Source organism: Aspergillus caelatus (assembly GCF_009193585.1).
Source record: "Aspergillus caelatus strain CBS 763.97 unplaced genomic scaffold BDV27scaffold_71, whole genome shotgun sequence".
NCBI lineage: Eukaryota > Fungi > Ascomycota > Eurotiomycetes > Eurotiales > Aspergillaceae > Aspergillus > Aspergillus caelatus.
The window spans coordinates 49,815-74,495 of record NW_022475334.1 but is presented as its reverse complement, the minus strand read 5'-3'; the positions used below and the strand labels follow the sequence as shown (position 1 = coordinate 74,495).

Below are 24,681 nucleotides of genomic sequence, written 5' to 3'. Positions count from 1 at the left end.
TATCAAAATATAGCCTTTTGGGGTCTCTAAGCTCTGCAAATGCCGAACGTACAATTTGGTGCAAGATACCCTTTTTTTTTTTTTTTTTTTTTTTTGGAACGGAGTGGTGCATCTACATAGTCGATCTTGTATGTGTGATCAATTATATGCTCAAAAGCGATCTCGAAGTCACCAAACAACTTGTGGTCCACTTAGTCATAGTGGTTACATTTATTGGTCGGTCAACATCAGTCTCACTCGTGGGCTCGAACATGCTCAGAAGCTTATGGGGTCTTTTCTTAGCCTCCAATTATATAGATTGTACAGTGTAAGTGAGGGACCAAAGATTGACGTTATAATTGTACGTACCAGCGCCTGTTCTCCATTCTTCAGTGGTATTAGAGAATGGGGGAATATGAGGGCGATCTCTAAATCTATACAAGCATTTGCCGTCGTCGTCTTTTGTACCCTCGTCCGTCCCTCTTCAGTCGTTTCACTGCCTCCACTCGACAAAGATCCTGGTGACCACGCATCTATGCCGGTCTCGCTTGAGTCAGGCTTCTTGGAAGGTTTCCAGGCGTTCAGCAGTTCCGATAAATACTCAATTAGAATGATGGAGACTGGAAAGTTTGTCAGGTATGCGTGGGGGATCCTGGCCGCTAACATCTTCACTAAATAAAATCAGCGTCTTAATAATTCAATCCCGACTTTCATTGTTCTGGCACGAACCGGGGGATTTTGAGGTTTTCTTAGGCTACAAATTAGTGTTTCTTAACTACGAACAATGGCAACGCCATGAGAGGCGCTCAGCCCAGGACATAAATTTCCAACCAAAGGTTCTTCCACCATCTCACCAATTCCCGCACTCTGAACAATTGCAGTTTTTCATGCCCCGATAGGCTAAAAAACTAACAAACTTAGCACTATAGTGAGTGTTTTAAGAATATTGATTACCACCAAGGTCCGCCCAATACACGTTCTAATCCCGGTACTAAATAGAATTAGGAATCGTGCATCTTCCTAATGACCAAGGGGCCCCTTTGAGCGGGATCAGGGGTTAGTGGATGGGCTAGAATGCCCCTAGTGAAATATAAGACCCGTGAACAGCTGAAGTGAATCACTACAAGGCTGGCCCCAGAGGCAGAGTATTTCACTCATCTGTAACCATAGTAAAAACGTTAGGCGGACTCTCCCTGCGGAGACGGGCAAGTATACTTGGGTCTGGGATTGCTGCACATAATTTACGAACGCTATCGGAAATACCAAGAACCTATAGAGTCATCTTGATCAAATCTATTTCGCACTTCTGTTGGTATATTTTCCCTTTTTGCCTGACTTTGTTCTACCTACGTCGCCCCTTGTAGGCTCCCATGTTACGATACCTATCCCTATTGAATCTCCGACATATTCTAGTTCCATTGTTGCACCTCCAGTCCAACCAACCCCCTCAGAGGGTAATATTAAGAAATAAACTAGTCTATGACTATGTAACGTATGCCTGGGAGGCGGTTTTTACAACGAAATCGAAGCAGGCGTTCTGCAATATCTTGGATCCAAAGCACCAATCTTATACACCATCCTTTTTGCAACCGAGTTCGTTCATGTTATTCTTCATAGACCGGGGGTGCTTCCAACCATGTATTGAGAAAACCCTAGCAACACAACTTCCATATAGATGCAAACAAATTAATATTGTATTCAACCTCCTAGCTTAAAAATAAACTACTCGCAAGGCAATTAGCGAAAAAGGAAACTAGGAGATGTTATCATTGACTCGTGTATATGTTAAAGTTTAAAACCATCACCCTGACACTCCGACTAGCAGAACTCAACCGAAATCAAAGACGCCAAACCCCATGACTCGAACATGCCAACGAACGGTCAATGCCCGATTCACGGTTTATTCTTATCATACCATTCGTGAACGACCTCATCAATGTGCGCCCGGAACTTCTCCTGCTTATCCGGCGGCGCAAACGACTCCACGATAACGTTGACGATACTTTCAGCATCAACTAGACGGATACCATCTTTACGGTAGCCCTCCAGATCCTCCTTTGTCGGGAATGTATAATAGTTGCTCTCCTCAGCCTTTTGCGGAACATTGGATAGCTCCTTTCCGCGGGCGATATTATCACACACATCAGCTGCCATCTTTGCCCCCAATTTATACACATCGTTCATGAAATGCAACATCGATTTGGAATAGTCAATAGGATGGTGACGAACATCGATAAGATCCCCTTCGTCCCAGTTCTCGTCGATGTCATGCAGGGAGTACCCGAAAAGTGTTTCTCTGTTCTTCATAGCTCGGACAGTAGTCATGACGCCACGATAAGTGGGAAGGACGCCTGGGTGTAGGTTGAGTAGCCTTCTTGGCCGGTCGAAGTAGCGGATGATATCTGTCTTGAACCGCTGGTAGCAGCGCAACGAGAGACCCACGTCGATATGGTGTTTTCGAAGAGTCTTGATAAAAGACGCACTGTTGACGTTGGGCACTTCCTGGACGACAATCCCATAGGCGTCTTTCATTTGCTCAACTGTCATGTGTGGTGCGCCGCCAGGTTTTTCGTTCTTAAAGTACGGGATGACGTGTTTTTGCAGTAGTTCTCGCTCGAAGAATGTCAGTTCTCGGAGCTCGAAGGGCGGAGTGGTCTTGCGGTTTGCTTTGTGTGCTGGGAGGAAGATGAATGGCGTGTGACCGGCGGCGAGGAGCTGGGGGACCAGTGTGCTGGCCATGAGATGCGAGAAGAGGTCACTTCCTAGGAAGATGGCAATATGTAGAGGATTTGCGATGGGCTCTTCCGTTACGGCATCCGCGATCCGGGCGGCATGGGCAGCAACGCGGTCGATAGCACTCACGTAGAAATGAGTGCCTCGGGTAAGAGAGCCGATGACATGCAAGCCCTCTGATGCACGGAGGCTGTCAAAGTCGACAGCTACACCGCCAGCAGGATGAGGTTTGAGGAGCCCCTTTCCCACTGCGGACTGAATCAGGGGTGATTCGATGCGATCGAGTTGGCATTCCTGTCCGGTCGCCTCAATGACATAGGGAGCTTCCAGAAGCCCGATGGAGGTCTGCGCTTTAAATATACCGTCCCATTGTACTCGGTCACCTTGAGCCACCCGTAGCTGTCCTTTCTTCAAGAGACCGAGTATCTTTTCGGCATTCTGTATCGGCATTCCATGGCGGTACCTCATCCAGGGACTGAAGAACTTGTCCATGAAAAGCTGTTGGCTTTTCGCAGGTAGACTGTTCCAGTACCGCTCGATAACGGGAGCTGTGCCTCGCAGCACTTTCTGCCATTCAACGTTGCCGCTCTTTGCGGCTTGAATATCGTGCTCTAGCTGTTTAACAGGAGATTCATCATTGTGGAGCCAGGTCCAGTCGCCGTTGGTAGCATGGAAGATCTCCTCCATCAAGGTGCTCGTTACTTGCAGCAAGTTCTCATCGGAACTCTCTTCAATATTCTTTGCAAGGTCATGCAAGGCATAGCGTCGAGGGAACGGCGTCGATTCTCCCTGAACTCTGGGCAGACTGCCGCTGCGCGACATAAAGGTAATGGGTCCCTGATGTCCATGCTCCGAGAGGAAAATAGCTGCATCTACAGCCGACAGTCGTGAACCGACAACGAGGACAGAGGCGTCAGTCGGGATTGTCTTGAGCTGCGATGTCGGCCACGGGCCGGGAAAGAACCCGGGCAGATTGACGAGATGCGTGTTGCACACCGAGGTAAAGTTTCCCAGCGCCAAGACGACAGATTTCGCCGTCAATTGAGTGCCATTACGGAGAGTCAACGCCATTGTACCGTCTGCCTGTCGATCAATGTCGTGCGCCTCTTCATGAATCACCGAAACGCCCAGTCCGATATGTCGAGCTTCCTCCAAAGCCCGTCCCCACGTTTCCTGGAGATATTGGCCATATCTCGCCCGAGACGGGAAGGGTCCACTTTCTTGGTCCGTGCGCCACTCAGTAAAATCGAGGGGTTTATCATGATACAATCCCATCGTGTCCGTATGCATATTGAGGATGGTACCTTCGCACTGCGACGAGTATGGCAGGCCAGGCCCGGGGAGGCCATTCTTCTCCACAAAAATAACATCTCCCAGGGGTTTCCCGTTCTTGACTCGTTCAATCAGCTGAAGAAGAATTGCAACTCCACTCGCACCGCTTCCAACCACAATGAGGTCGTTGGAGGGAGGGGAGGGAGTAGAAAAATGGGATGCTGCTGAACCCATGCTAAAAAGGTGTTGAGCTCTTGTGGTGAAGGCACCATTGATGTGGGATCTGATATCAGCAGGAGACCACCCGTTTATATGTCCTTGTGGGGGACAAAACACTTATGCATCTCGCAGAATGAGGGACAATTGGAGAAAGAGACACGAGTGCATTACAACTAAGGGAGGGGTTGTGTCGCGAACATGCCAGGGTCTATTCCGTATAGATGATGCCAAGAACCCAGCGGGGATTCGGACTCCTCAGCCATCAGTGGGATAGACGATGGGCCATCACTGTAACCGTTGGCGTCAGCATTACTGCCGCGTGCTGCTATGACTTGTTTTCAGTCAAGAAACGAGGCGCTGAGGGAGGGGAGGATCAGTGGATCAATTCTACGTGGACGAAGGTCCGGCTTTTGCGATCATTAGCTCGTTAGCTCCCATTATTCCAGAAATACACGCACGTTCTAGACGGTTTTACACGGAGTCCGAAAGCGGGGATGTTCGATATACCAATAGATTCATATCGATGCTCTGACATCTGGTGGCTGATCACACATGACTCAGTATAGGGGGTGCGTTCGGCATGATTCTGCTCCCGCTGCAGGGCCTAGACGGCTGAAGACTCTCACGTCAAGATGTCCGCAGTTGAGTGGAGTACGCGTACTTCACGACGTTGGGAGCTTACAGTGTAGATTATGGTATTTTAAGGTCTGGCTAGACCGCGGAAGTCTACCGTCCTTGTTTCCGCTTACACTGGCATTGAGCATCCATTGCATTCTCGATCCGACAAGGTGTACCGCAATCCTCAAAATGGCTCCACGCGTTGGTGAAACTATTCAGCCGGATGATCTAGCCAAAAGGGCACACCACCAGATCTCCGAAATGCTGAAAGGTTCCTCAAAGCGACTCTTCCTTATGGGTGTCTTGGCCAGCGATGATGTTGGGTCTAACCAGTATGCAAACTGGACTCGCAAAACCTGTCAAGAAATGTAAGCTTGACAGAATAAGCCAAGAAGGATTCCAACCCATGTCACTGATATGCATGCTTAGCGGAGTATATTTCCACCTGATGAGGTTGTCACCCGAAAATGTGGCAACCTATATTCGGGCAATCAACACCAACAACAGCGTCCATGGTATCATCGTGTACTACCCAATTTTCGGTGACAAGAGAGACGACGAGATCCGACAGCTTGTCGCGCCTAGCAAGGACGTCGAAGGACTCAACCATCAGAGCTTGCCCCGGTTCTCCGACATTGCAGAAGTGTCCAGACCACCACCAAAACAAGGACGAAGAATTATCCCCTGCACGCCAAGGGCGGTTACGTGGATCCTGGAGTGGATGGACGTGCATGATCGGACACGGCCCGCGGGGGAGCGACTGCAGAACCAAGAGATCTGCATCATTAACCGGTCTGATGTAGTGGGATTGCCCCTCGCGCAGTTACTCGCGGGGGAGGGCGCACGCGTCTACAGTGTGGACATCTCCGGTGTCCAGCTCTTCCAACGCCTGTACTATCCTTGGCACTCCGAAGGACTGCACGGAAAGGATCTTCCCAACTGGAGTGTGTGGGACGCCGTGCAGCGGTCTCGAGTGGTCATCTCGGCTGTTCCAGATCCCGCGTTCAAGGTGAATACGAAGTGGCTTCAGCGCGGCGCCATCTGTGTCAATGTTTCTTCGGAGAAGGTACGTGTCTTGCGCTATGGGGTTTGTCAGAACCAGGTCTTGAATAGGTCCCGCTAACCATAATGGACAGAATTTCGAGGCTAATGTGGTAGAGGTGGCGTCCAAGTTTGTCCCGCGCGTTGGCAGTGTCACCATCGGAGCTCTCCTGTATAATCTCATCCTGTGTTCGTCACGGAACTAGAGCCGTTAATGCTTAGAAGGGATCTTCCAAGCCGTATGTCCGTCGCGCTCTCCGGCGGTCCGATGCAATGTCAGACTGTGGAGTCTTGTTGTGATATGTCTCGTGCATAAGTTATAACCTATACGAAGAATATCACTGCCAAGCTTGAAAAATCTTTGTCGTAGCTGTTCTTCTGGTCACAGTGGAGAATGACGATCAGCAGCCATCGCTGACCGGGACCGGATAATCTTAATATAAATACCACAAGACTAGTCGATTGCCCCCGCAATAGTCCGCAATAACCGCGGCAGATCTAAATACAACCGGAATCTATGTACTCTTGTCAAATCCTAGCCTTCATCTGCATGCCAGTTTTCGACACTCGCGCTGTGATCAAGACGCACGCGCCCAATACAAAGGTCAAACCACCCCAGATCTGCGCTCCAATGTAACCATCCGCCCTAGCAATCAAGGCCCCGCCGAGAGGGGGACCAGTCAAACAAGCGAAGCTCACCACGGTAAATCCCATTCCGATGCGGACCCCAGTCTTGCTGAGATCCGGAGTCAGACTGGACAATGTGGACGGCCACAGGCCCTGCACGCCATTGGAGAACATGCCGTACAGCACGGCAAAGGCATACAATCCCCCGACCGAGTGCACGGCCGCCCAGCAGAACATCATCAGACTGGCACCCAACGCCAGCGGGATAATAGTATTGAGGGGTCCAAAGTAGCGATCTGCCAAAAACGCAGGGATAAGACGACCCACGATACCGACACCATTGGTAACGATAATGAGATTAGTCGAATCCGAATACGACAGCCCAATAACCGACCGACCGAACGCCCCCACGTAGTAAAATGCGAAATACAAGCCCCAGAAATTCAAAAACATGCCGACGCAAAAGAGCACGTAGGCCGGTTCCCTGAAAGCCGACCACTCAACGAAGGGGCCAGACCTCCGCGGTGGCAGCCGGGGTTTGAGCAAGGCTATAGCGGGGATACTGGTACCGAGCATGACGAAGCCCAGGACACGGAGGGTCCAGGCGAACCCGATGACAGGCATGAGGGCCTTGACAAGGCCGGGAAAGAGCATACCTCCGGTTCCACTTCCGACGAGACCAAATGCCAAGGCGAAGACCCTGCGCTTGGCGAAGTAGGTCGCGACCAATCCCATTACGGGACAGAACTGCAGTCCACTGCCCAGGCCGGTGCAGATACCTTGAGCCAGGAAAAGCTGCCAATAGCGGGTCGCGAGCGAGGTCATGAAGACCCCCAGTAGCTGCAGGAGGACCCCTGTGTAGTAGACTGGGCGGAAGAACCCGGCGTCTAGTGCACGGCCTGAGAACGTGCCGATGAAGAAGATCAGGAAGATTTGTACGGATCCGACCCATGAAATTGCTGACGAGGATACACCTAAGCTGCTCTGGTAGTACGCTTGGAAGACCCCGAAGCTAGCGATGTATCCCCATGTGTTGAAGCACACCATGTGTCCCATCACTGCCTGTGTCCAGGCATTGAGTCCCCCGTCGGGTGGGGGCTCAATTGGCGTGGGGGATGGGTCATTCGTGGTCTGGGCTGTTTCATCGCGGGCGCCCATAATGCTGCAGAAGGGGTGGCAAATAGGCTAAATTGCTGAAAGCGGCTAAAAGAAGTCTTTTAGAAACAAAAACTCTGACGCTTATTTTCAGTCAAGTGGTGGCTGACGCGGTAGCAAGGGTTCAATTCAATGGGGATGGAAAGGAATGTCCATCGAATAAGGGCAACGGTTTATGTTATGTGATGAAAAATTTTAGCGGCCCGTTGACTCATTGCCCTAATCGCGGAACTCCAACTCGACCCCTGTCACAGGGACGAGTTTAATCCGGGTCAATATCAGTTTGGAGTCATGGATCTTAGCCCAGTTTCTTGGTCTCAGCCAAGCAACGGCTGATCGTCTCTCCCCAAGATCCTGCATTCTTCATTTCCATTACATACACGAAATTATTGATTGAGTGCCGATCGCGCAACACCCTTACTTCTATTGCCCATCGGGATATCTGTAGCTAGATTATGATCTGCCAGTTACAGATTTTGATTGCAATTTCCTTTTGCTGTTGAGTTTTACCTTAACCGCCTTACGTTGCATCGCATCTGCATGTAAAATGTTGATCGGTCTTTTAGGGCTTCTCGGGAAACTGCCAAATACAATAAGGGCAAGATGCCGGTTTGTGTTTTTTGGTGCAATGCTTTTTTCCTTTGTCTAGCTTTCCCTCTCTTTGTTTTCTTTTCCTTTGTTCTATATTTTTCTCTCTGGAGACATTGGCGCGGCGTTCGAACATGTTGGGAATTAGCAAGGGATCTTTATCCCCGCGGAGGTCCGCGGAGATAGGAAAAAGATAAAATATGAGATTAAAGAACGTTGGAGGTGACAATCCATGATACTTCTTGTTACTGTGATAGCGTCCAGACATGATATATATCCGAAGTCTTAGCTTTGCTTATATCCAGCATATACAGAGCAGGGAAATGCGACACTTGGATCATTTTTGCTGCCCCCACATACATTTTCATTTCAGCGGAGTTAATATTGGTCTTAACTTTGATCTAAATCAATGTGCATACAGTATTGATCGCATATTTGGGGGATTGCTTCTGGCGTTCTCAGTATGATTAGCATGAAGATGTTCTTATAGCAGACTCTATCTACATGCAAATCAGGACACGATCATTGAGGTTTCGAGTTCAACGAAGGTTCATAGGTGTCGACTTGAACTTTTGAGTTATTCTATTCTATTTGTTCTACACAGGTGCCTTTATACGCTCTTCCTAGAGTGTCTTTAAAGTAAATGTTCATCTTGTGTGTCTCACAGTTACTAATCACACTATATGATCTATTAAAGAAAATCGAAAAACCACAAACACTTACACTAGACTAGAAAGGCCACATTTAACATCTACTGGTATTACGCTGAATACTATCAAAGTGGTTGTTCACAGCCACGTGCCCACATGACCTCATAACAATATCATCCCGCAACAATTACCACCCCCATAACCCTAACCCAAACAACAACCCATACATCTAACCCACCATGTCCCCCAAAAAAGAAATCCAAGCAACCGAACTTGACATTAATCTCTCATCAAGAACCGAAACAGAATACTTCAAATGGTTCCTCGCATGTCTCCTATTCGGCAAGCCAGTCCAGCAAGGTGTCGCGAAGCGAGCCTTCCTTGAGCTCGTGCAGGAAGGCATTACTTCACCGGATGCTATCCTCGCAGCCGGATGGGATAGACTAGTCGAGATCTTGGATGAAGGTCATTACGTCCGGTATGATTTTTCGACTGCGACGAAATTGCTTGATGTGGCGGGGGCTATTAAGGAAGAGTATGGTACCTTTGGAGAGATGTTGAAAAGGTTCGGCAGTGTTGAGGAATTGGAGGTGCATTTGCAGGAGTTTAAGGGGGTTGGGCCGAAGACGGTGGAGATTTTTATGAGGGATATGAGGCCTTTGCTTGAGTAGGTTCTTTTGTGAGTATATCTTTGGAGTTGGGGGTTGGGTCTCGGCATTAGTCTCGTGGGTAGGATATGTTATTGTTATTATTTATAGTCACGATGAGTATGTACTACGGGCTGAGATTGGCTTCGACGGGAAGTGGATACCTGTACAAAGTATTGAGCATACGTTTGTCAAATGTTACTTTTCAGTTTGTAATGGTATAGGAGGGATTATTTTTGATACTGCAACTGTGCTATTTCTGTTCGACAAGAATCTGCGCTTATTATTAAGAGTAGGGAATAAATGCATTTCGATATGCCCATCCGATGCTCCGTAGTAATGGTAGCATGGGTGTGCTCCACCGATACAAAAATCGGTGGAACCAAAAAAACGTCAGCGACAGGATTTGAACCTGTGCGGGCGAACCCAATAGATTTCTAGTCTATCGCCTTAACCACTCGGCCACACTGACTATTGATATCTTTTTGCTTCCTTTTTGACAATATATTTCTTAAGTTTGTTTTAGTGCAATATATGTGAAGTATATATGGATCCAGAAATATATATAATTCCTTACACACGGCTGTCAGAGAGAATGTCATTTTACATGAAAAGTTTATTCATAATATCATGACACCAAATCTACCAAGCAATATGAGAAAGCACCTTAAGAAGATCACTCGACACACCCATTGCAGTCACATCACCACCGGCACCCGCTCCCTGAACGATGAGCGGGTTGTCGCCGTATCGCTTCGTATAGAAGCTAATAATATTATCGCTTCCCTGTAGTGCCGCGATAGGATGGGTTTTCTCAAACGACTCTATTCCCACCTTAACCTCCCGAGAGGCCATATCGATGCTTCCAACAAACCGTACAAACCTGCCCTCCTTTTCGGCCGCAGTCTTGTGCTCTTCCATCTGCTGGTCAAATTCCGGAAGACGGTCAAGGAATTCATCTCCACTTGACACGCCTTGCAACTCCTGAGGGATCAAGCTCTGAACAGGGAAGGACGTCGGGGATTCAATAGGCAAACCTGCCAACCGACCGAGAATAGTGAGCTTGCGAGCGACGTCGAGGCCGTTCAGATCGTCGCGCGGGTCGGGCTCTGTATAGCCCAACTGTTTGGCTTTCCGGACGGCGACGGACCATTTCTCGCCTTGACCCTCTGTTGGTGCAAATGAGTTGAAGAGGAAGGACATCGTGCCGCTGAAGACACCTTGAATCCTAGTAATCTCATCACCAGTGATGATGAGATCTTTCAGAGTCGAAATAATCGGCAATCCAGCACCAACAGAGGATTCGTGGAAAATGTAGGAGTGTCCGGCGGCTGCGGAGCTGAAGATATCTTCCCATAACTGGTAACTTCCTGAAAAGGCCTTCTTGTTAGGAGTGATGATGCTGATTCCGCGACGTAGGAACTGTGGGTAGGCTTCTGCGAGACTGTTGGCGCTGGTGTTGTCGACGAGTATCACATTGGATGGGGCGGCGGAGAGATAGTCAATGATCCAGGAGATGGTGGGTGGTGCCTGGCCCTGGTCTTCGAGCGCGTCGAGGGCTGTATCAATGTTGATCTCTGAGTAATCGGCGTGGTGCAGGGCCTTGTCGATGATTGCGATGTAGCATAGGCGAAGACGGGGGGAGGGCCGTGTCTTGTTTAAGTATGATAGCTGTTTCAGGAAACAGGAGCCAACTCCGCCGGCACCTGTTGTTTATTAGTTGTCAGCTACGGAGTTGGTGGGTGACGGATTGCTGTCATAAGGGATGGGGTAGTTACTCGTGCTCACCTATAACGGCTATGCAGACTTCATCCGGAGTGGTAGCCATGATATTTATTTTGTGTAGGGTTATGCGTTGAGCCTTGTATATTTGGTAGTAGTTTTTGTTTAACGGGTGGAAGTAGGCAACATTATCGGAGCTTTATATATTCGCTCAAACGGCCGTATATGCGAAACTTGAATCGAGCATCTCCAGACACTTTCAAAGAACTTCGCCATCACCGAAACAAGAACCTAGTTACATGACAAATGTTTTCCCCAGCAGAAAACTTACCTAATATAACGCTGATTAACAATGCCGAATGGCTAGAATGACCCTCCCATGGCCATGGCAGGTGACCGTCTTCAAAGAACACGTAAAATGGGAATGACAGAGGACGGAATTGTAAACTCTGACAGAGATAACAGTTACACAACGCTGGCCAATGTTTGTAGTTCAATAGGCAATGTATTGGAAGTTTTTTGCGTTGACATAATTGTTCTATGACGAGAGAGTCAAGCTGGGTTGGTCACACGTGGGAACGGACCCACCAACCATGTCCTCAAAGCTTCGGCATTGCTGATAGTTGAGCAGAGAAACAAATAGTTGTAGTAGGATGCGAGAATATTATGATAGCATTTAGGATATAAAGCCTGCCAGAACTCCACACAAGTAGGCCTCTGTGACTATCGCAACAGTACTAGTATCGCCTGGGAAGTCTACTATATTAAACATGTCACCAAGACCATTTACCGTCCGTATTCAAATCCTTGAGTATCTTGCTACATTAAGTTGACTTTTCAGCAGTTGAATGATCCATCCTTGCTCCATGAGGCCTCGTTGCTGAATGGTGAATGGGTTGCGGCCCAATCTAACAAAAGGTTTGACATCGAGGGTGAGCCTACCACTCCATCAGGGCTATGATGGTTGTTTGCTAACCCACGCTGTCCTCTTTTACAGACCCCGGCTCCAGACACGTTTTCGCAACCTGCCCAACGAACGGCCCAGAGGATGTGGACAAATACGTCGAGACCTCGCATGCGGCCTTCGAACGCTATCGTCATGTCAACCCACGCGAACGAGCCAAGTTTCTTCTGAAATGGCACGAGCTGATTACAAATGCTCGAGAAGATATTGCTACAATCGTGGTCTACGAAACCGGAAAGCCCATGGCCGAAGCCATAGGTGAGGTGGACTACGCACTGGGGTTTGCCTGGTGGTTCGCTGGAGAGGCCGAGAGGGTTCGCGGTTCGATCGCACTGCCTTCAGTCTCTAACCGTCGCACATTTGTCATAAAGCAGCCCATTGGCGTGAGTGTGGCTTTGGTCCCCTGGAACTTCCCTGTTGCGATGATCGTTCGCAAAGTGGCAGCCGCCTTGTCGGCGGGATGCACTATGATTGTCAAACCATCCCCAGAAACTCCCCTGAGTGTGATGGCCCTTGCAGATCTTGCCCTTCGCGCAGGTTTAGCACCAGGTGTTCTCAATGTTATCACAACCGACAACGAATACACACCATCAGTCAGTGAAAGGCTTTGCAAACACCCATTGGTGCGCAAGGTAACTTTCACAGGCAGTACAAGGGTGGGAAGCATTATCGCAAGGCATTGCAGCGATGGACTGAAGAAGGTTACCATGGAACTGGGTGGAAATTGCCCGTTCATTGTCTTTGACGACGGAAATTTGGAACAAGCAGTGGCCGCCCTGATGATCCTCAAGTGGCGTACCGCCGGCCAAGCCTGTACCCATGCCAATCGAGTTTATGTCCAAGCGGGTGTCTACGATAAGTTTGCGCAGATGATGTTAGAAGCGACCCAGAAACTTAAGGTCGGGCACGGAACTGATTCAGCTACCACCATGGGACCACTTACGACCGACCGTGGTGTTGAGAGGGTGAAGAGCCTTGTGTCCGATGCGGTCAGCAAGGGCGGCAAAGTTCTCTGTGGTGGAAAGCAACCAAATGGCCCTCAAGGCTATTTCTTCGAGCCCACGATCATCGCCAATATGAACCCTGAGATGCTGGCGTCTCGGGAAGAGATTTTCGGGCCTTTGCTGGGTTTGCACAGGTTTGAGACTGAGGAGGAAGCTGTCAAGATGGCAAATGACACATCTATGGGTTTGGCCTCGTACTTCTTTACCAAGAACGTTGACCGGACCTGGAGGCTTCTTGAAAATCTTGAGGCAGGCATGATTGGCATGAACACCGGTAAGTTGTGCTTCTTTTGTTGGCTGGGGATGAGTTGAGCGCTAACAGCGTGTCCAGGAAACTCTTCGTGTGCGGAGTCTCCGTTCGGTGGGATTAAGGAGTCTGGATATGGCAAGGAGGCAGGCAAAGACGTCGCCATCGAAGAGTATTTGATCTCTAAAACAGGCACGCTTACTGTGGAGAGCGCGCCGGGACCCTAGGGTTATCCGTGTATAGCTTGTCTCGTAAGGTTTTTGCTTTTATTTGGAAAAGACCTGTCAATAGATGTTGTTAGATGGCGATATGTATGACATTAGCGATTTGAATTTACATATTGATGTTCTCTAAGGACTATGGACAGGATATTGTAGATGTAGAATAATTCTAGTCAACTTTTCTATAAGACCACAATTATCGAGTAATCTTGTTTTAGTTTAGCGGAAAGTATTTCCGTTCGAAAAGATATGCCAAAGCCTATCAATATTGCCGAGGCCGTCCAAACCCGATCAATATCGGGAATACGAGCCCTAGTTTTAAACAATCCCCACTTGTTCTAATCAACAGATCCTCCATGACTCTTTGTGCGCAAGCCAATTACACTTGATTAAATTTTGCTTGAGAAGGTTTGATAGTCATGAGTCCGAAGAGGTCTACCCGCGAAAGCAGCAAGAGAAAGCTGGACAGCACGGATGACGACGAGGAGAAACGGTATGTTTCTACCACAGTCAAGACTCTGTTCAACCACTCAATGGAAAATTTGTAGGAAACTCCGGAATCGCCTGGCTCAGCGGGCATTCCGTCGTCGACAGGCAGAGTATCTGAGAAACCTCCGGGATCGTGCCGACTCAGGCGATCGCCCGCAGAATGAGGTTATCCATGCGCTACGGGAGGAAAACGTACGTTTGCGAAGACAGCTTATTGATGTCCAGTCGAAGCTATCTAGGGTTATCACGACGATGCAAGCTCTCTCCGGTTCCGTGTCGTCTGTGCTGGATAAACCATCACAGGTCGCATCAACTGACAAGGTGGAGGCGACTGACTCGGTTTCTTCGGGGCAAGAAACTCCTAAGGACATAGATGTGGATATCACAGCATATGATTATTCCGCAATGGACACATCAGCTTGCAGTGCCACTCACACCGTTTCGATACAAGACCAGTCGTCAGGTTTAGATGACTCTGTAGACAACATACCTCACCCTCTCGATGAAAGTCTAGCGCGATGTGATAACTCATTTCCAGAGTTCGATCATGATATCCTTGCCTTGGGGAGTCTTTCACCACATGCAAATAGTTTGAGCCACCAGCTACCGAATATTTGGTCTTTTGAGTATCAAATGGGCTTACAGCCGTACGTGAATGCCTTATCGTGCAGCCAGCAATTCAGTGTCACACTCGGCAAAGATTGGACCGAATCCAACTCTCCATTTTCGGATCACATTCAAGTCCTCCAGCAATTACTGAAAAGCAAATTGGACTTCATTAGGCCGTTATTCGAGCCTTCTCCACAACTGTGTGTTGCTTCAAAAATGCATATTTTCTTGTGCATATTGCTGATCGTGCTATGGTGTGCAGTCTCTACCAACAAGTCCTCATGGTACTTTCTCTGTTCAACAGTATAACCCGACCGGATGTGATGGCGTGGTATGCGAAAACGCGCTTCTACCACATAGTCGACTTGACAGCATGGCAGATCTATCCCTGCACAAGAACGTTAAGTAAGGTCCACGAGCAATACAGACCTACGGAAGTGCAATTGCAACAACAATACCCCCGGGTCATTGACTGGATACCATTCCCCTCGATCCGAAACCGTCTCATCCGACTACACGCAGCCAACCCTCAGATCGACCAAATATTCTGCGACACCGTCAGCAGCTATGTCATCGAGGCAAACATGGCCGATCTTATCATGGGCGCTCCCGCTGTGACAGCCTACATCCGAGTAACCGATGTAATTGCGAATATCCCCTCAACGACACCGGGAAGTGAGCCGCAGCCTTCTGCCGTGCTTCCTGCTCCTGATGCTGCTACTCTTTTCTCATCTCCGGAATACGCGCGAGCTGTGTTCAAAAAGCTGTATATCGATCGTGGAATATCACATTACAAGATGGATCCTGCGTTCTTCGGCACGTACCCAGAACTCTACGACCCAGGCGTTGATATTGCAGCAAAGGGAATCCCGCTCAGACCGGACGTCCAATTGCGCTTGACGTATCCCAAGCCTCTCGACTCTTCGACGTTTCAAACCTATCGCAGTTTCATGGACTTTTCTCTATATGCTCCGTTGAGTGTGGCGCAGGTTCTCAAGTGACTGTACTCTTCGTGCTTAGAGTGAGGTTCAATATATCGGTTGCTTTGCATTTATTCGAAGCGCACTTATTCAAGCACTGTTAACAAGCAGAGCATTCCATACGCACCTTGGGAAGCCCAGGACGGGATGGATAAAGCGTCGGAATCCTCTCAAGCTTGCTGAAGGATACCAGGCGAGGTCTGATGCTTACAACGTTGCTATTGTTGGCATAGGATTGCGTGGTGATAGAGATAAGTGTGGCTAGTTACCATCCCCGAATCTCCTGGGAGATTAGTAGTACTGGGGAGGAAGAGTCCCAGATGTTTCTTCGATGTCACCAGGCGTAGAAAATGCGGAGGAAGTTCGCAATGATTGCTGCTTAGATGGCTAGCCACATCATCTGCATATTGTCAATGTCACCCAGCTGGTTTGAGATGGACAGCGAAACGGTGGTTAAGGGTAGATTATTGCAAACTCTAAGTTACCGAAAACTATGGTTCATAGATAATAGCAGTATATCAGACTCGCCGGTAGTTGGGGTCTGAAGTGTAAAATGAAGCAAGCCTATGTGTGACTGCTCCAACAAAAGCAAGTAACAATGGTTTGCCGTTTACAGGAAACGACAGAGCCAGATATAAGCTTATTTGCTAATTCAGATTCATGCCACGTCGTGGTTGGGTCTCCGATATGTCCAGCATCATTGTACCTGGAACTAGCCTCGCACGCGGTCGCCTTGCTGCACGAAGAGTGGTCATCAACTAGTATCCCGGACATTGTAGCAGATGCCGTCAATATCAAGGCACCCTTGGGTCTGGACATGGAACGTTCTGTCAGTTTGGTCTTGGCTAAGAAGAGTCAGGGGATGTGGGACTTCGAATTATTCCCTACTAAGAATGTTAGGTCAATCTCGCATGCTACGGGGAGCATCTCATTGCGAAACAATAGCAATGGCAGCGTGGAGGAAGTACGAGCCAAAAGGGACAAGTGGGCCCGCATCACCAACTTATTAGAGAAAGATAAAAACACGGAAGCTTTGCGCGGCGCGATGGTGTACAAGGTGTTCCGTGAAATGGTCACATACTCGCCAACCTACCGGGGTGTACGCTACTTGGTTGCAAAGGGCTCTGAAGGCGCTGGGGAGATCACAGCGTCCGTGGATGACATTAATGCGATGGCCAGGACACCGAACGACGGCATTTCGGATCCGGTCGTCGTGGACAGCCTTTTACAAGTGGCAGATGCATTCATACAGTTGTTGCGAGATACCGATGAGGAAGAGGCTAGAAGCACATCTTGCATCTGTACTGGCATAGACTCAGTAGGACCCCTGAACGGGCTACGAGCTAGCGGAAGTACAGAGTATACACAAACGTTATCCTTGAGGACAACAAAGAGACTGTTCTGGACGTGTTTGTGTTTGACACGCACACTAGGAATATTGTTTTGTCTGCCAAGGGGCTGAAGTTCTCGAGGGTCCCTCGTGACTCGCTAGCTAAAGTGCTGACAGGAGCCAATCCTGGCATGGAGTTCAACAATCCCGTGGGGCCATCTAACATTGCTGCTCAACCATCGCCACCCAAGACTCCTTACCAAGTAGATTCTACTACGTTCCGGGAGAATTCCAGCAGGGGTGAGACAAGCTCAGCCAGTGTTCTGTGTGGCGTCCAAGAAGTCTTAAGCCAGTCCCTGGACATCCCAGTTGCAGAGGTCACAAATCAGGCCATGCTAGAAGAGCTTGGTGTAGACTCGTTGGTCGGCTCAGAAATCATAGCTAACCTCCGTGACAAATTAAAATCCAGATTTCGACTGATGATGTGACAACAGCCACAAACGTCGCGTGTTTATGTGAAATGATCTTCTCCAGGATGGATGGCGACGTTAGCAGCGATGTCGACTGTAGAGGCCAGGAGCCAAACTCCATACAGGTAACCGCCGATGACGGGACCCCAACGTGGCAGAAGACGGTATTCCAAATCCTTGGCCAGTCTCTCCACATACCAGTCACAGACATTCAGATGGATTCGAAACTCGAGGATCTCGGTGCCGAGTCTCTTGTTGCAACGGAGATTATCAGCAACCTGAACAAAGACCTAGGTCTCCATATATCATCGACCGAATTCGCTTCAATGGCTGATGTGGTATCTCTCTGTGATTATATTGCGGGCACTGGTGGTAACACATCGGTATGGACTCCTACGACCAGTTTATCCAACATTTCCTTACACACAGTGCACTCCTAGAAGTGGTTCCTCTAAGGCCTTAGATACAGGTGCAACTACACCAACAGGGAGTGAGAAGTCAACCTTAGTCAAAGGTCATACAGCGTCGATACATACAACTTTCCAACAGATTTGCTGCAACTTCGACGCTCATGCGAAGGATACTAAGTTCACTGGCTACTGGGATCAGGTATACCCACCACAGTTGGATACTGTGACAGCCTTTATTCTTGAAACCTTCGAGAAGCTCGGCTGTGCCGTTAGGGATTTCTACCAAGGGGAGAAGCTCCCTGACCTGCAAATGACGTTGCCGAAGTATCATAGAGAGGTCCTCCGGCTATGAGAGATCCTGGAAGAGGTCGGCCTAGTCGAGAAAACAGGAGATAACTTCATACGCGGTTCTGCACGCCTAGACGGTGACAGAAGGGGAGGTTCTGGCCAGGAGCGAGTTATGGAACTCATCTCGGAGTTTCCTCAATACGCATCTACGCATGGCCTACTCGGCCTCCTTGGACCACACCTAGCAGAGTGCTTGACCGGCAAATTAAACCCCGTCTCCCTTTTGTTTGGTACCGATAAAGGTCGCCGCCTCCTGGACGACTTCTACGCCAATGCACCCAACCTCTTGGCTGCCACAAAGTTGCTTTGCGACTTCTTCTCCGCGATCATCCACTCCCAAGCTTCAACCGGTGAGCCTTTACATGTCTTGGAAATCGGCGGCGGTACAGGTGGGACCACCAAGCACCTTATCCCACTGCTCCAGGCCACTAGGCTCCCTTTTAAATACACATTCACCGAGCTCTCAGCATCATTGCTGGCACGTGCCAAAATCACGTTCAAGGGCATCTCAGGCATGGGGTTTCGACAACTCAACATCGAGGAAGACCCACCCGAGGAGCTGTTGGGGCGTTACCACATCGTGGTGTCGAGCAACTGTGTGCACGCAACGCGCGACCTACGGCACAGCCTAAGCAACATACGCAAGCTGGTACAGCCGAATGACGGATGCGTGGTGCTGGTAGAGTCGACGCAAAGATTGGCTTGGTATGACCTAGACTGGGGCTTGTTGGACGGCTGGTGGTTCTTTGATGATGGCCGCAAGTACGCGCTACAGAGCCCATGGGATTGGGAGCGGGTGATGCGAGATGCAGGTTTTGCACATGTTGACTGGTCGGAGAGTGCGAGTCGTGAATCCCGGAGTGTTCGAGTAATTTGTGGCATGGTGGCTGAGCCGGAGAAAGCATGTCCTGCAAAGGCAACCTCGATGTTGTTGTACCAAGCAAGTTCTGATTCGAGGGACCGCAACCTGTTCCTGATCCCGGATGGATTCAGCTCTGGTGCTGTGTTCAGTGCCCTTGCGCCGTTGCTCTCTCATGCGAGGCATGTGTCCGTCTATACGCTCAACAGCCCGTTTCTCAAGGTTAAGCCTGATTCGAACCGAGTCCTCTCTATTGAGGAGCTTGCCGGCCTCTACGTGGCCGAGATTAGACATCGGCAACCAGAGGGCCCTTATATGGTGGGCGGTTACTCAGTCGGCGGGGTGTTGGCATTTAAAGTGGCACGACAACTTCTTTAATATGACAACGAAGTCGAGAGAATGTTCCTTATCGACACGGCATGCCCCACATTCGCGCCCCACATTCGCCTGCTCTATGCCGGATGTACTGGTTGGCTTTCTAGATTCTATCAACCGTTTCGGCGTGATAAGCGAGAACGATAACCAAGAAAATAAGCGCAGCTCGCCCATCGCGAGCGATCATTTCACTCTGTCAAGGCAACAACTATCGATGTATCAAGTGAGTAAGCTACCGGGTCGGAATATGCCACAAGTTGTATTGTTCTCAGCGAGAGAGGGGGCGGATAAGCAGGATGAGGTGGCTCGACCCGAAGTACAGCCGGCTGAACAGCAACTTGTGGACTGGTTCCTGAATGACCGCGCCGGCGGTGAATTATTTGAATGGGACGAGGTCCTGGAGGATGTTGGAGTCGTTCCGGCTGACGGCAATCACTTCTCAATGATGCTACCTCCTACGGTAAGTCTAGTGACTGGTGGACATTCGTTACCAATAAACTTACTGATGCCTGAGAATAGATCAACGGATGGGGTTGTGAGCTTGCCAGAATACTTGACGCTTAGGTGGGAGAGGATGGGCTTCTCTCGAGCTACTGATGGATGGGAATTTTGCTTTACATTAATATCAATACAAAAAGAACAGCGGGGGTTGAAAGAGACAAGTGGAGAGAACGAAGGCTATCTGTAATTTCGTACTCTCATTTTATTTTCCCACTTTTTCTTTCTTTTTTCCGTGTTATGCGTTTGTCTATCGCATGAGCAGCTCTAGTCACTACAGAATGCGAACGGTTAATTTCTTCCAAAGGGTGGCCCGAAGTCTCAAACTCTTTAACATGAACGACACAATGTCCTCAAATGATAGTTCTCTAGTTCCTAGCTTTAAGCAAAGCTCTGAAAGGCCAAATGTGTGTTAACATGAATGAGAACCATATCTACTACGACAGTTTCAACTTATATACACTCCACGTTTCCTCCAATCCAGTTGAGGCCTATAGTAAGAATCAGAGAGGGGACTCCAAGCACATACCAATGACATTTGACCAGGCGATGTGGTGGTCCGCGAGGACTCTCAATTGTGTTTTGTGAATGACTTGCATATTGATGCTACATACCTACTCTAGGCGACGATGGCAGCATCCTAAGAACCCCCGGGTAAAGTCTCCGAAGCGGAGACTTTTTGGTACGCCCTATATCACGCCTTATTGTGGAGCCTTGATTTCTAATCCGGAGCGAGGCTCTGTCTAAACTAGATGATCCACTAAGCCGCGGGTCAGTCAAATGGATGATGAACTCAGGGAAGATCGACTTACCAGGAATTACCCCTGCGTGGTCCACTACTAGATTTACGACTACGATCCCAAATATGGAGTCCTAACGTAATATGAAAGTCATAAGTCTCCGTGTGTATATTTAGGGATATCTCGGGGTTTGCATGTGACGGGCGAGACACAGGCAGACTGAGTCGCTTATAAATACATATGGTATGATGGGCGGAAGTTCAGTTATAAGACCATGGTTCACCATGGTGCATTCCTCCCCGGGAGATAACTCTCAAAAGAACCTGTCCAGAAACTATCTCTACCTAGACTGCACAAATAAGTCCTTCGTACATCCTCCCTACGGACGCGACAGTCCTGGTCACCGGCGCCAACGGCTTCATCGCATCGCATACTGTAGACAAACTACTGGAGCAGGGCTACAGAGTCCGCGGCACAGTCCGCACTCCTAAACCATGGCTGAACGAATTCTTCGACGCAAAGTACGGCAAAGGACGTTTTGAGACGACGATTGTCTCCGATTTTAGCGATGTTCAGAGCGTAGACAATGCGCTGCAGGGCGTGTCGGGGGTTATCCACATGGTCGGTAGCATCTGTCCCCCACGGGTTGCGTTGTTCATTTTATTCTGACTGACATACCGTAGGCATCTGATTTGACCTTCAGTTCAAATCCCGATGCGGTCATTCCCTGGGTGATCGATGCAATCCGCACAATCCTCGAGGCTGCATCGAAACATTCAACCATACGAAGGGTCGTCCTTACGTCTTCTTCGAGGGCCTGTTATACAGCTACTCGGGCTAGTACCCGCGGCGTGAAGATAGATGAGAGTAAGTATCGCTTGCAAAAGTCAGTCAGAAATACGGTTGTCTGACTATTATTTAGACACCTGGAATGAAGCCGCCATAAGGGCCGCCTGGGACCCGACGACGCCTGACGAAGAAAAGGCGTACATCGTGTATTCTGCGTCTAAAGCCGAATCGGAAAGGTACGCTTGGAAATGGGTTGAAGAGAACCATCCTCATTTCGACTTCAACACGGTGCTTCCGGATCTCAACGTGAGTGTCCCACCTCCCGCCTTTTACCTATCAAGAAAGGTAGGACGCGTCTGACGCAACGATATTGCCATATAGCTGGGCAGAATCCTCCATCCAGAGATCTTCGGTTCAACCATGGGCTACACCCGCAAGGTTCTCCAAGGAGATCCTACTGCATTCAGTCTTTTCCCGCCCCGTAAGACCTACCCTTCCCTAATTTATGATTTCTTTGCGTCTCCTCTAACGCCTATCTCATCGATCGTGTAGAATGGTATGTAGATGTCGAAGACGTGGCCCGTCTCCATCTAATTGCACTTCTTGGTGAGAAAGTGAAGGCTCAACGGATCTTTGCTTTTGCGGCATCGAAGAACTGGGCCGACTATATTCAGGTCTTGCGAAAGTTGAGACCACACAACAAGTTGATTCCGGACGCCCCTGCGAATGAGGGACATGATGAGGCTGTTATTCTCCCGGCTCATAAAGCGGAGGCGCTGCTGAGAGAGTTCTTCGGCAGGGATGGTTGGACTTCGTTGGAAGACAGTCTGGCTGCTGGAATCCAAGGTCTTGAGTAGATTGGACTGGTAGATATAGATACCTTAAGGATGTTGATTATACTTTATTAAGTATATCAAAGATATCTGGTCTACTTTCTTAGGCAATGAGCCCATAACAATAAGTGACTACCTTTTTGAGTTAAAGAGACCGATACTATCTGGGCATCGAGACTTACGAGAACATTTCGAATGACCTTATAACCTTTCAAGATGTGGTTGAATTTGCTTCTAGTAACCCAAGAGACATTCGAATATACATGGGGGAAATGCTGTATGTAGTAGAGTAGTCAGTAGCAAGTGGTCGGGGTAGAATTCTGACCTCAGTACCCTCCCTCAACGACTTATCGTTAACTAAACTTCCTTCACCCCGGACCTAAATGCATCATTCACTAGTACAAGCTCTGGCACTCTACGATTCATTCAATCGAACAAGATGCAAGGTGACGTAGGGTTACCGCCTTGCCAAGATATGCTATATTAAAATACGAGGGGGCAGATCGCGGGGCTCGCGGTGGATTATACATAAAGGCATAACTCAAACCACCACCCAATTGTACTCTATACCTACTACTAGTATACCACATCCATACCCAGCTATCACTCAATAGCAATGGCACCTTCAGAGTATTTCATCAGACTACAGAAGGGTAGGTACTCACCCAACCAAATCCCCTCCTCAAAACTAGTACGACAGTTCATTATAACACAGGGTTCGAATAAAGGTATCGAAGGCGGCTTCGCACCCCCTACTCCATCTGCAATTCTAAAATTGTTCAAAAGCGCTGGAGACTCTAATATCATCATCAACGAATCCATCCGTCCAGATGGCGAACCGCACTTGGATCCGAAACCTGAGAAAACCCTCGACTCGTCGGATGAAGAGGTCCAGGATCTTATAGCTGAGCTTTATGAGATTCTGCAAAACTTGCCATTGGAGAGTCCGCCGGGGTCGGAGGATATCTATCGAATGGATACGTCTATTTCGTGGAGTAGTGATGATTTTGAGTGGTGTAATGGCGGTCCGCAGGGGTGTATGCGAGAGGAGAGCGATATACATCCTTCTGAGATCGAGCGGAATAAGTTCATGAGGGCTGCTGATATTGTGAAGGAGTTGGTTGGGATGGGGAATCCCTGAAGGGGTGGTAAGGGATGTTGTCCATGAGGGCATGGATGGATATTCAGGACTCATGGGATGATCGCTGGCTTGATAGTATCGTAGTTCCTTAGCTTGGGGTGATTGTTAGATATTGCAGTGATCTGACATTATAATTAGCCTCTTGCTTACGGCCAGACCTCTTTGTATGCCATATGAATTGTATTTTGGATCGGGTGATGAGTTTCGCATAATTCTCATTCACAATCTGTTATATGCTATGGTACTTTGGGAAAGTCTACGGCTGTACTTTGCAGAATTATAGTTCCCAGTCACCTTTTTTTCCACCTTAGCATAATTTTAGTGTGATTAAGTACTAGTATGATTGGGCATGAACACCTCATTATCTAAGCATGAACAGTGGCAAAGCACCGATAGTACATTCGAGGACGGCACCCTTAGGAAACAGAGCTGTACACGGTTTCGAACGTGCCATTGCATCCATGAGTTACAGTCACCACGTGCTTAGCCAAACCTTCGCCCTAGCGGAAGGCGTCAACACCGGCATCCTTGGAAAGAACCTCGAAGTCAACAACTGCAACACAGAAAGAACGAAATCCGGTCACAACGAAACGCTCATAGATATAAACCAAAGCCATCAAGGTAAGGGTGTGTCTCCCAAGTGGCTTTTATATAGTGGGTCATTAGACGCATATACATGCACCGGCAGTAGCGGCAGCGTATACTAGACAAACACCACCCTGTGAAAACTCCCCGAGATATGTAGACAGTAATAGACCATAACCAAGCTACATAAGCTACATAAACATGACTCTGGCTACAGAACTCAGGAAGATAAACAGTCTAATTAATACTAGCCTCCTGTTATACCAGCTAGATATAGGAGGTGATCCGTGCTCGTCAGTAGTATAGCCGGCAAACTTTGAGCAGGATTAAGCTTAAGATAAACTTCTGGCCAACCGGATTTATTCCGAGGCGACTTGGAAAATACAAAATGAAAAATTCAAGACATGTTTGATATCCTGCTAGTAAGGAATCATGCCCGATATTATGTCATTGGGGTGTTCTGATGCCGGGTTTAGACATGGTTACTTTATTACATGGATATTCGCCAATTAAACTTACTCCTTGCATGGTTTACGAA

General features: G+C 48.6%; 11 protein-coding genes and 1 non-coding gene across 12 annotated transcripts; 8 read left to right on the top strand and 4 right to left on the bottom strand.

Moving 5' to 3' along the window:
* Nucleotides 1-1,670: 1,670 nt before the first annotated feature.
* On the bottom strand, nucleotides 1,671-4,487 carry BDV27DRAFT_105416 (FAD-NAD(P)-binding-domain-containing protein). Its single transcript, XM_032064384.1, has one exon. It carries the CDS (start codon nucleotides 4,216-4,218, stop codon nucleotides 1,873-1,875), a length of 2,346 nt encoding a protein of 781 aa, XP_031928397.1. The 5' UTR covers nucleotides 4,219-4,487; the 3' UTR covers nucleotides 1,671-1,872.
* A 523-nt stretch (nucleotides 4,488-5,010) lies between these two features.
* On the top strand, nucleotides 5,011-6,068 carry BDV27DRAFT_144548 (bifunctional methylenetetrahydrofolate dehydrogenase/methenyltetrahydrofolate cyclohydrolase; the record flags this gene model as incomplete). Its single annotated transcript, XM_032070273.1, has 3 exons — nucleotides 5,011-5,189; nucleotides 5,251-5,887; nucleotides 5,958-6,068. The coding sequence occupies 3 exons, from the start codon at nucleotides 5,011-5,013 to the stop codon at nucleotides 6,066-6,068; spliced, it is 927 nt and encodes a 308-aa protein (XP_031928396.1).
* Nucleotides 6,069-6,167: 99 nt separating this feature from the next.
* BDV27DRAFT_105401 (major facilitator superfamily domain-containing protein) lies at nucleotides 6,168-7,880 on the bottom strand. The gene has a single exon (XM_032064383.1). It carries the CDS (start codon nucleotides 7,645-7,647, stop codon nucleotides 6,391-6,393), a length of 1,257 nt encoding a protein of 418 aa, XP_031928395.1. The 5' UTR covers nucleotides 7,648-7,880; the 3' UTR covers nucleotides 6,168-6,390.
* Nucleotides 7,881-8,918: 1,038 nt separating this feature from the next.
* On the top strand, nucleotides 8,919-9,770 carry BDV27DRAFT_105396 (uncharacterized protein). The gene has a single exon (XM_032064382.1). It carries the CDS (start codon nucleotides 9,122-9,124, stop codon nucleotides 9,551-9,553), a length of 432 nt encoding a protein of 143 aa, XP_031928394.1. The 5' UTR covers nucleotides 8,919-9,121; the 3' UTR covers nucleotides 9,554-9,770.
* Nucleotides 9,771-9,920: 150 nt separating this feature from the next.
* On the bottom strand, nucleotides 9,921-10,001 carry BDV27DRAFT_t92. Its single transcript has one exon. It is a non-coding gene; the product is annotated as a tRNA-Ser (tRNA).
* Nucleotides 10,002-10,171: 170 nt separating this feature from the next.
* BDV27DRAFT_157011 (homoserine dehydrogenase-domain-containing protein) lies at nucleotides 10,172-11,357 on the bottom strand (the record flags this gene model as incomplete). The annotated part of the gene is made up of 2 exons (XM_032072428.1): nucleotides 10,172-11,235; nucleotides 11,318-11,357. The coding sequence occupies 2 exons, from the start codon at nucleotides 11,355-11,357 to the stop codon at nucleotides 10,172-10,174; spliced, it is 1,104 nt and encodes a 367-aa protein (XP_031928393.1).
* Nucleotides 11,358-12,021: 664 nt separating this feature from the next.
* Nucleotides 12,022-13,693, top strand: BDV27DRAFT_171734 (NAD-dependent succinate-semialdehyde dehydrogenase; the record flags this gene model as incomplete). Its single annotated transcript, XM_032075678.1, has 4 exons — nucleotides 12,022-12,042; nucleotides 12,096-12,183; nucleotides 12,249-13,493; nucleotides 13,551-13,693. 4 exons carry the CDS (start codon nucleotides 12,022-12,024, stop codon nucleotides 13,691-13,693), a joined length of 1,497 nt encoding a protein of 498 aa, XP_031928392.1.
* Nucleotides 13,694-14,106: 413 nt separating this feature from the next.
* Nucleotides 14,107-15,796, top strand: BDV27DRAFT_171732 (uncharacterized protein; the record flags this gene model as incomplete). Its single annotated transcript, XM_032075677.1, has 3 exons — nucleotides 14,107-14,180; nucleotides 14,416-14,985; nucleotides 15,048-15,796. 3 exons carry the CDS (start codon nucleotides 14,107-14,109, stop codon nucleotides 15,784-15,786), a joined length of 1,383 nt encoding a protein of 460 aa, XP_031928391.1. The 3' UTR covers nucleotides 15,787-15,796.
* Nucleotides 15,797-17,630: 1,834 nt separating this feature from the next.
* BDV27DRAFT_171731 (uncharacterized protein) lies at nucleotides 17,631-20,121 on the top strand (the record flags this gene model as incomplete). The annotated part of the gene is made up of 5 exons (XM_032075676.1): nucleotides 17,631-17,948; nucleotides 17,995-18,243; nucleotides 18,331-19,507; nucleotides 19,665-20,017; nucleotides 20,077-20,121. 5 exons carry the CDS (start codon nucleotides 17,631-17,633, stop codon nucleotides 20,119-20,121), a joined length of 2,142 nt encoding a protein of 713 aa, XP_031928390.1.
* A 15-nt stretch (nucleotides 20,122-20,136) lies between these two features.
* Nucleotides 20,137-20,347, top strand: BDV27DRAFT_127086 (uncharacterized protein). Its single transcript, XM_032066684.1, has one exon. The coding sequence runs from the start codon at nucleotides 20,158-20,160 to the stop codon at nucleotides 20,314-20,316; it is 159 nt and encodes a 52-aa protein (XP_031928389.1). The 5' UTR covers nucleotides 20,137-20,157; the 3' UTR covers nucleotides 20,317-20,347.
* Nucleotides 20,348-21,079: 732 nt separating this feature from the next.
* On the top strand, nucleotides 21,080-22,441 carry BDV27DRAFT_144541 (NAD dependent epimerase/dehydratase; the record flags this gene model as incomplete). The annotated part of the gene is made up of 6 exons (XM_032070272.1): nucleotides 21,080-21,120; nucleotides 21,158-21,416; nucleotides 21,479-21,662; nucleotides 21,718-21,890; nucleotides 21,966-22,065; nucleotides 22,137-22,441. The coding sequence occupies 6 exons, from the start codon at nucleotides 21,080-21,082 to the stop codon at nucleotides 22,439-22,441; spliced, it is 1,062 nt and encodes a 353-aa protein (XP_031928388.1).
* Nucleotides 22,442-22,959: 518 nt separating this feature from the next.
* BDV27DRAFT_105381 (uncharacterized protein) lies at nucleotides 22,960-23,748 on the top strand. The gene is made up of 2 exons (XM_032064381.1): nucleotides 22,960-23,070; nucleotides 23,146-23,748. Exons 1-2 carry the CDS (start codon nucleotides 23,034-23,036, stop codon nucleotides 23,556-23,558), a joined length of 450 nt encoding a protein of 149 aa, XP_031928387.1. The 5' UTR covers nucleotides 22,960-23,033; the 3' UTR covers nucleotides 23,559-23,748.
* Nucleotides 23,749-24,681: the final 933 nt, after the last annotated feature.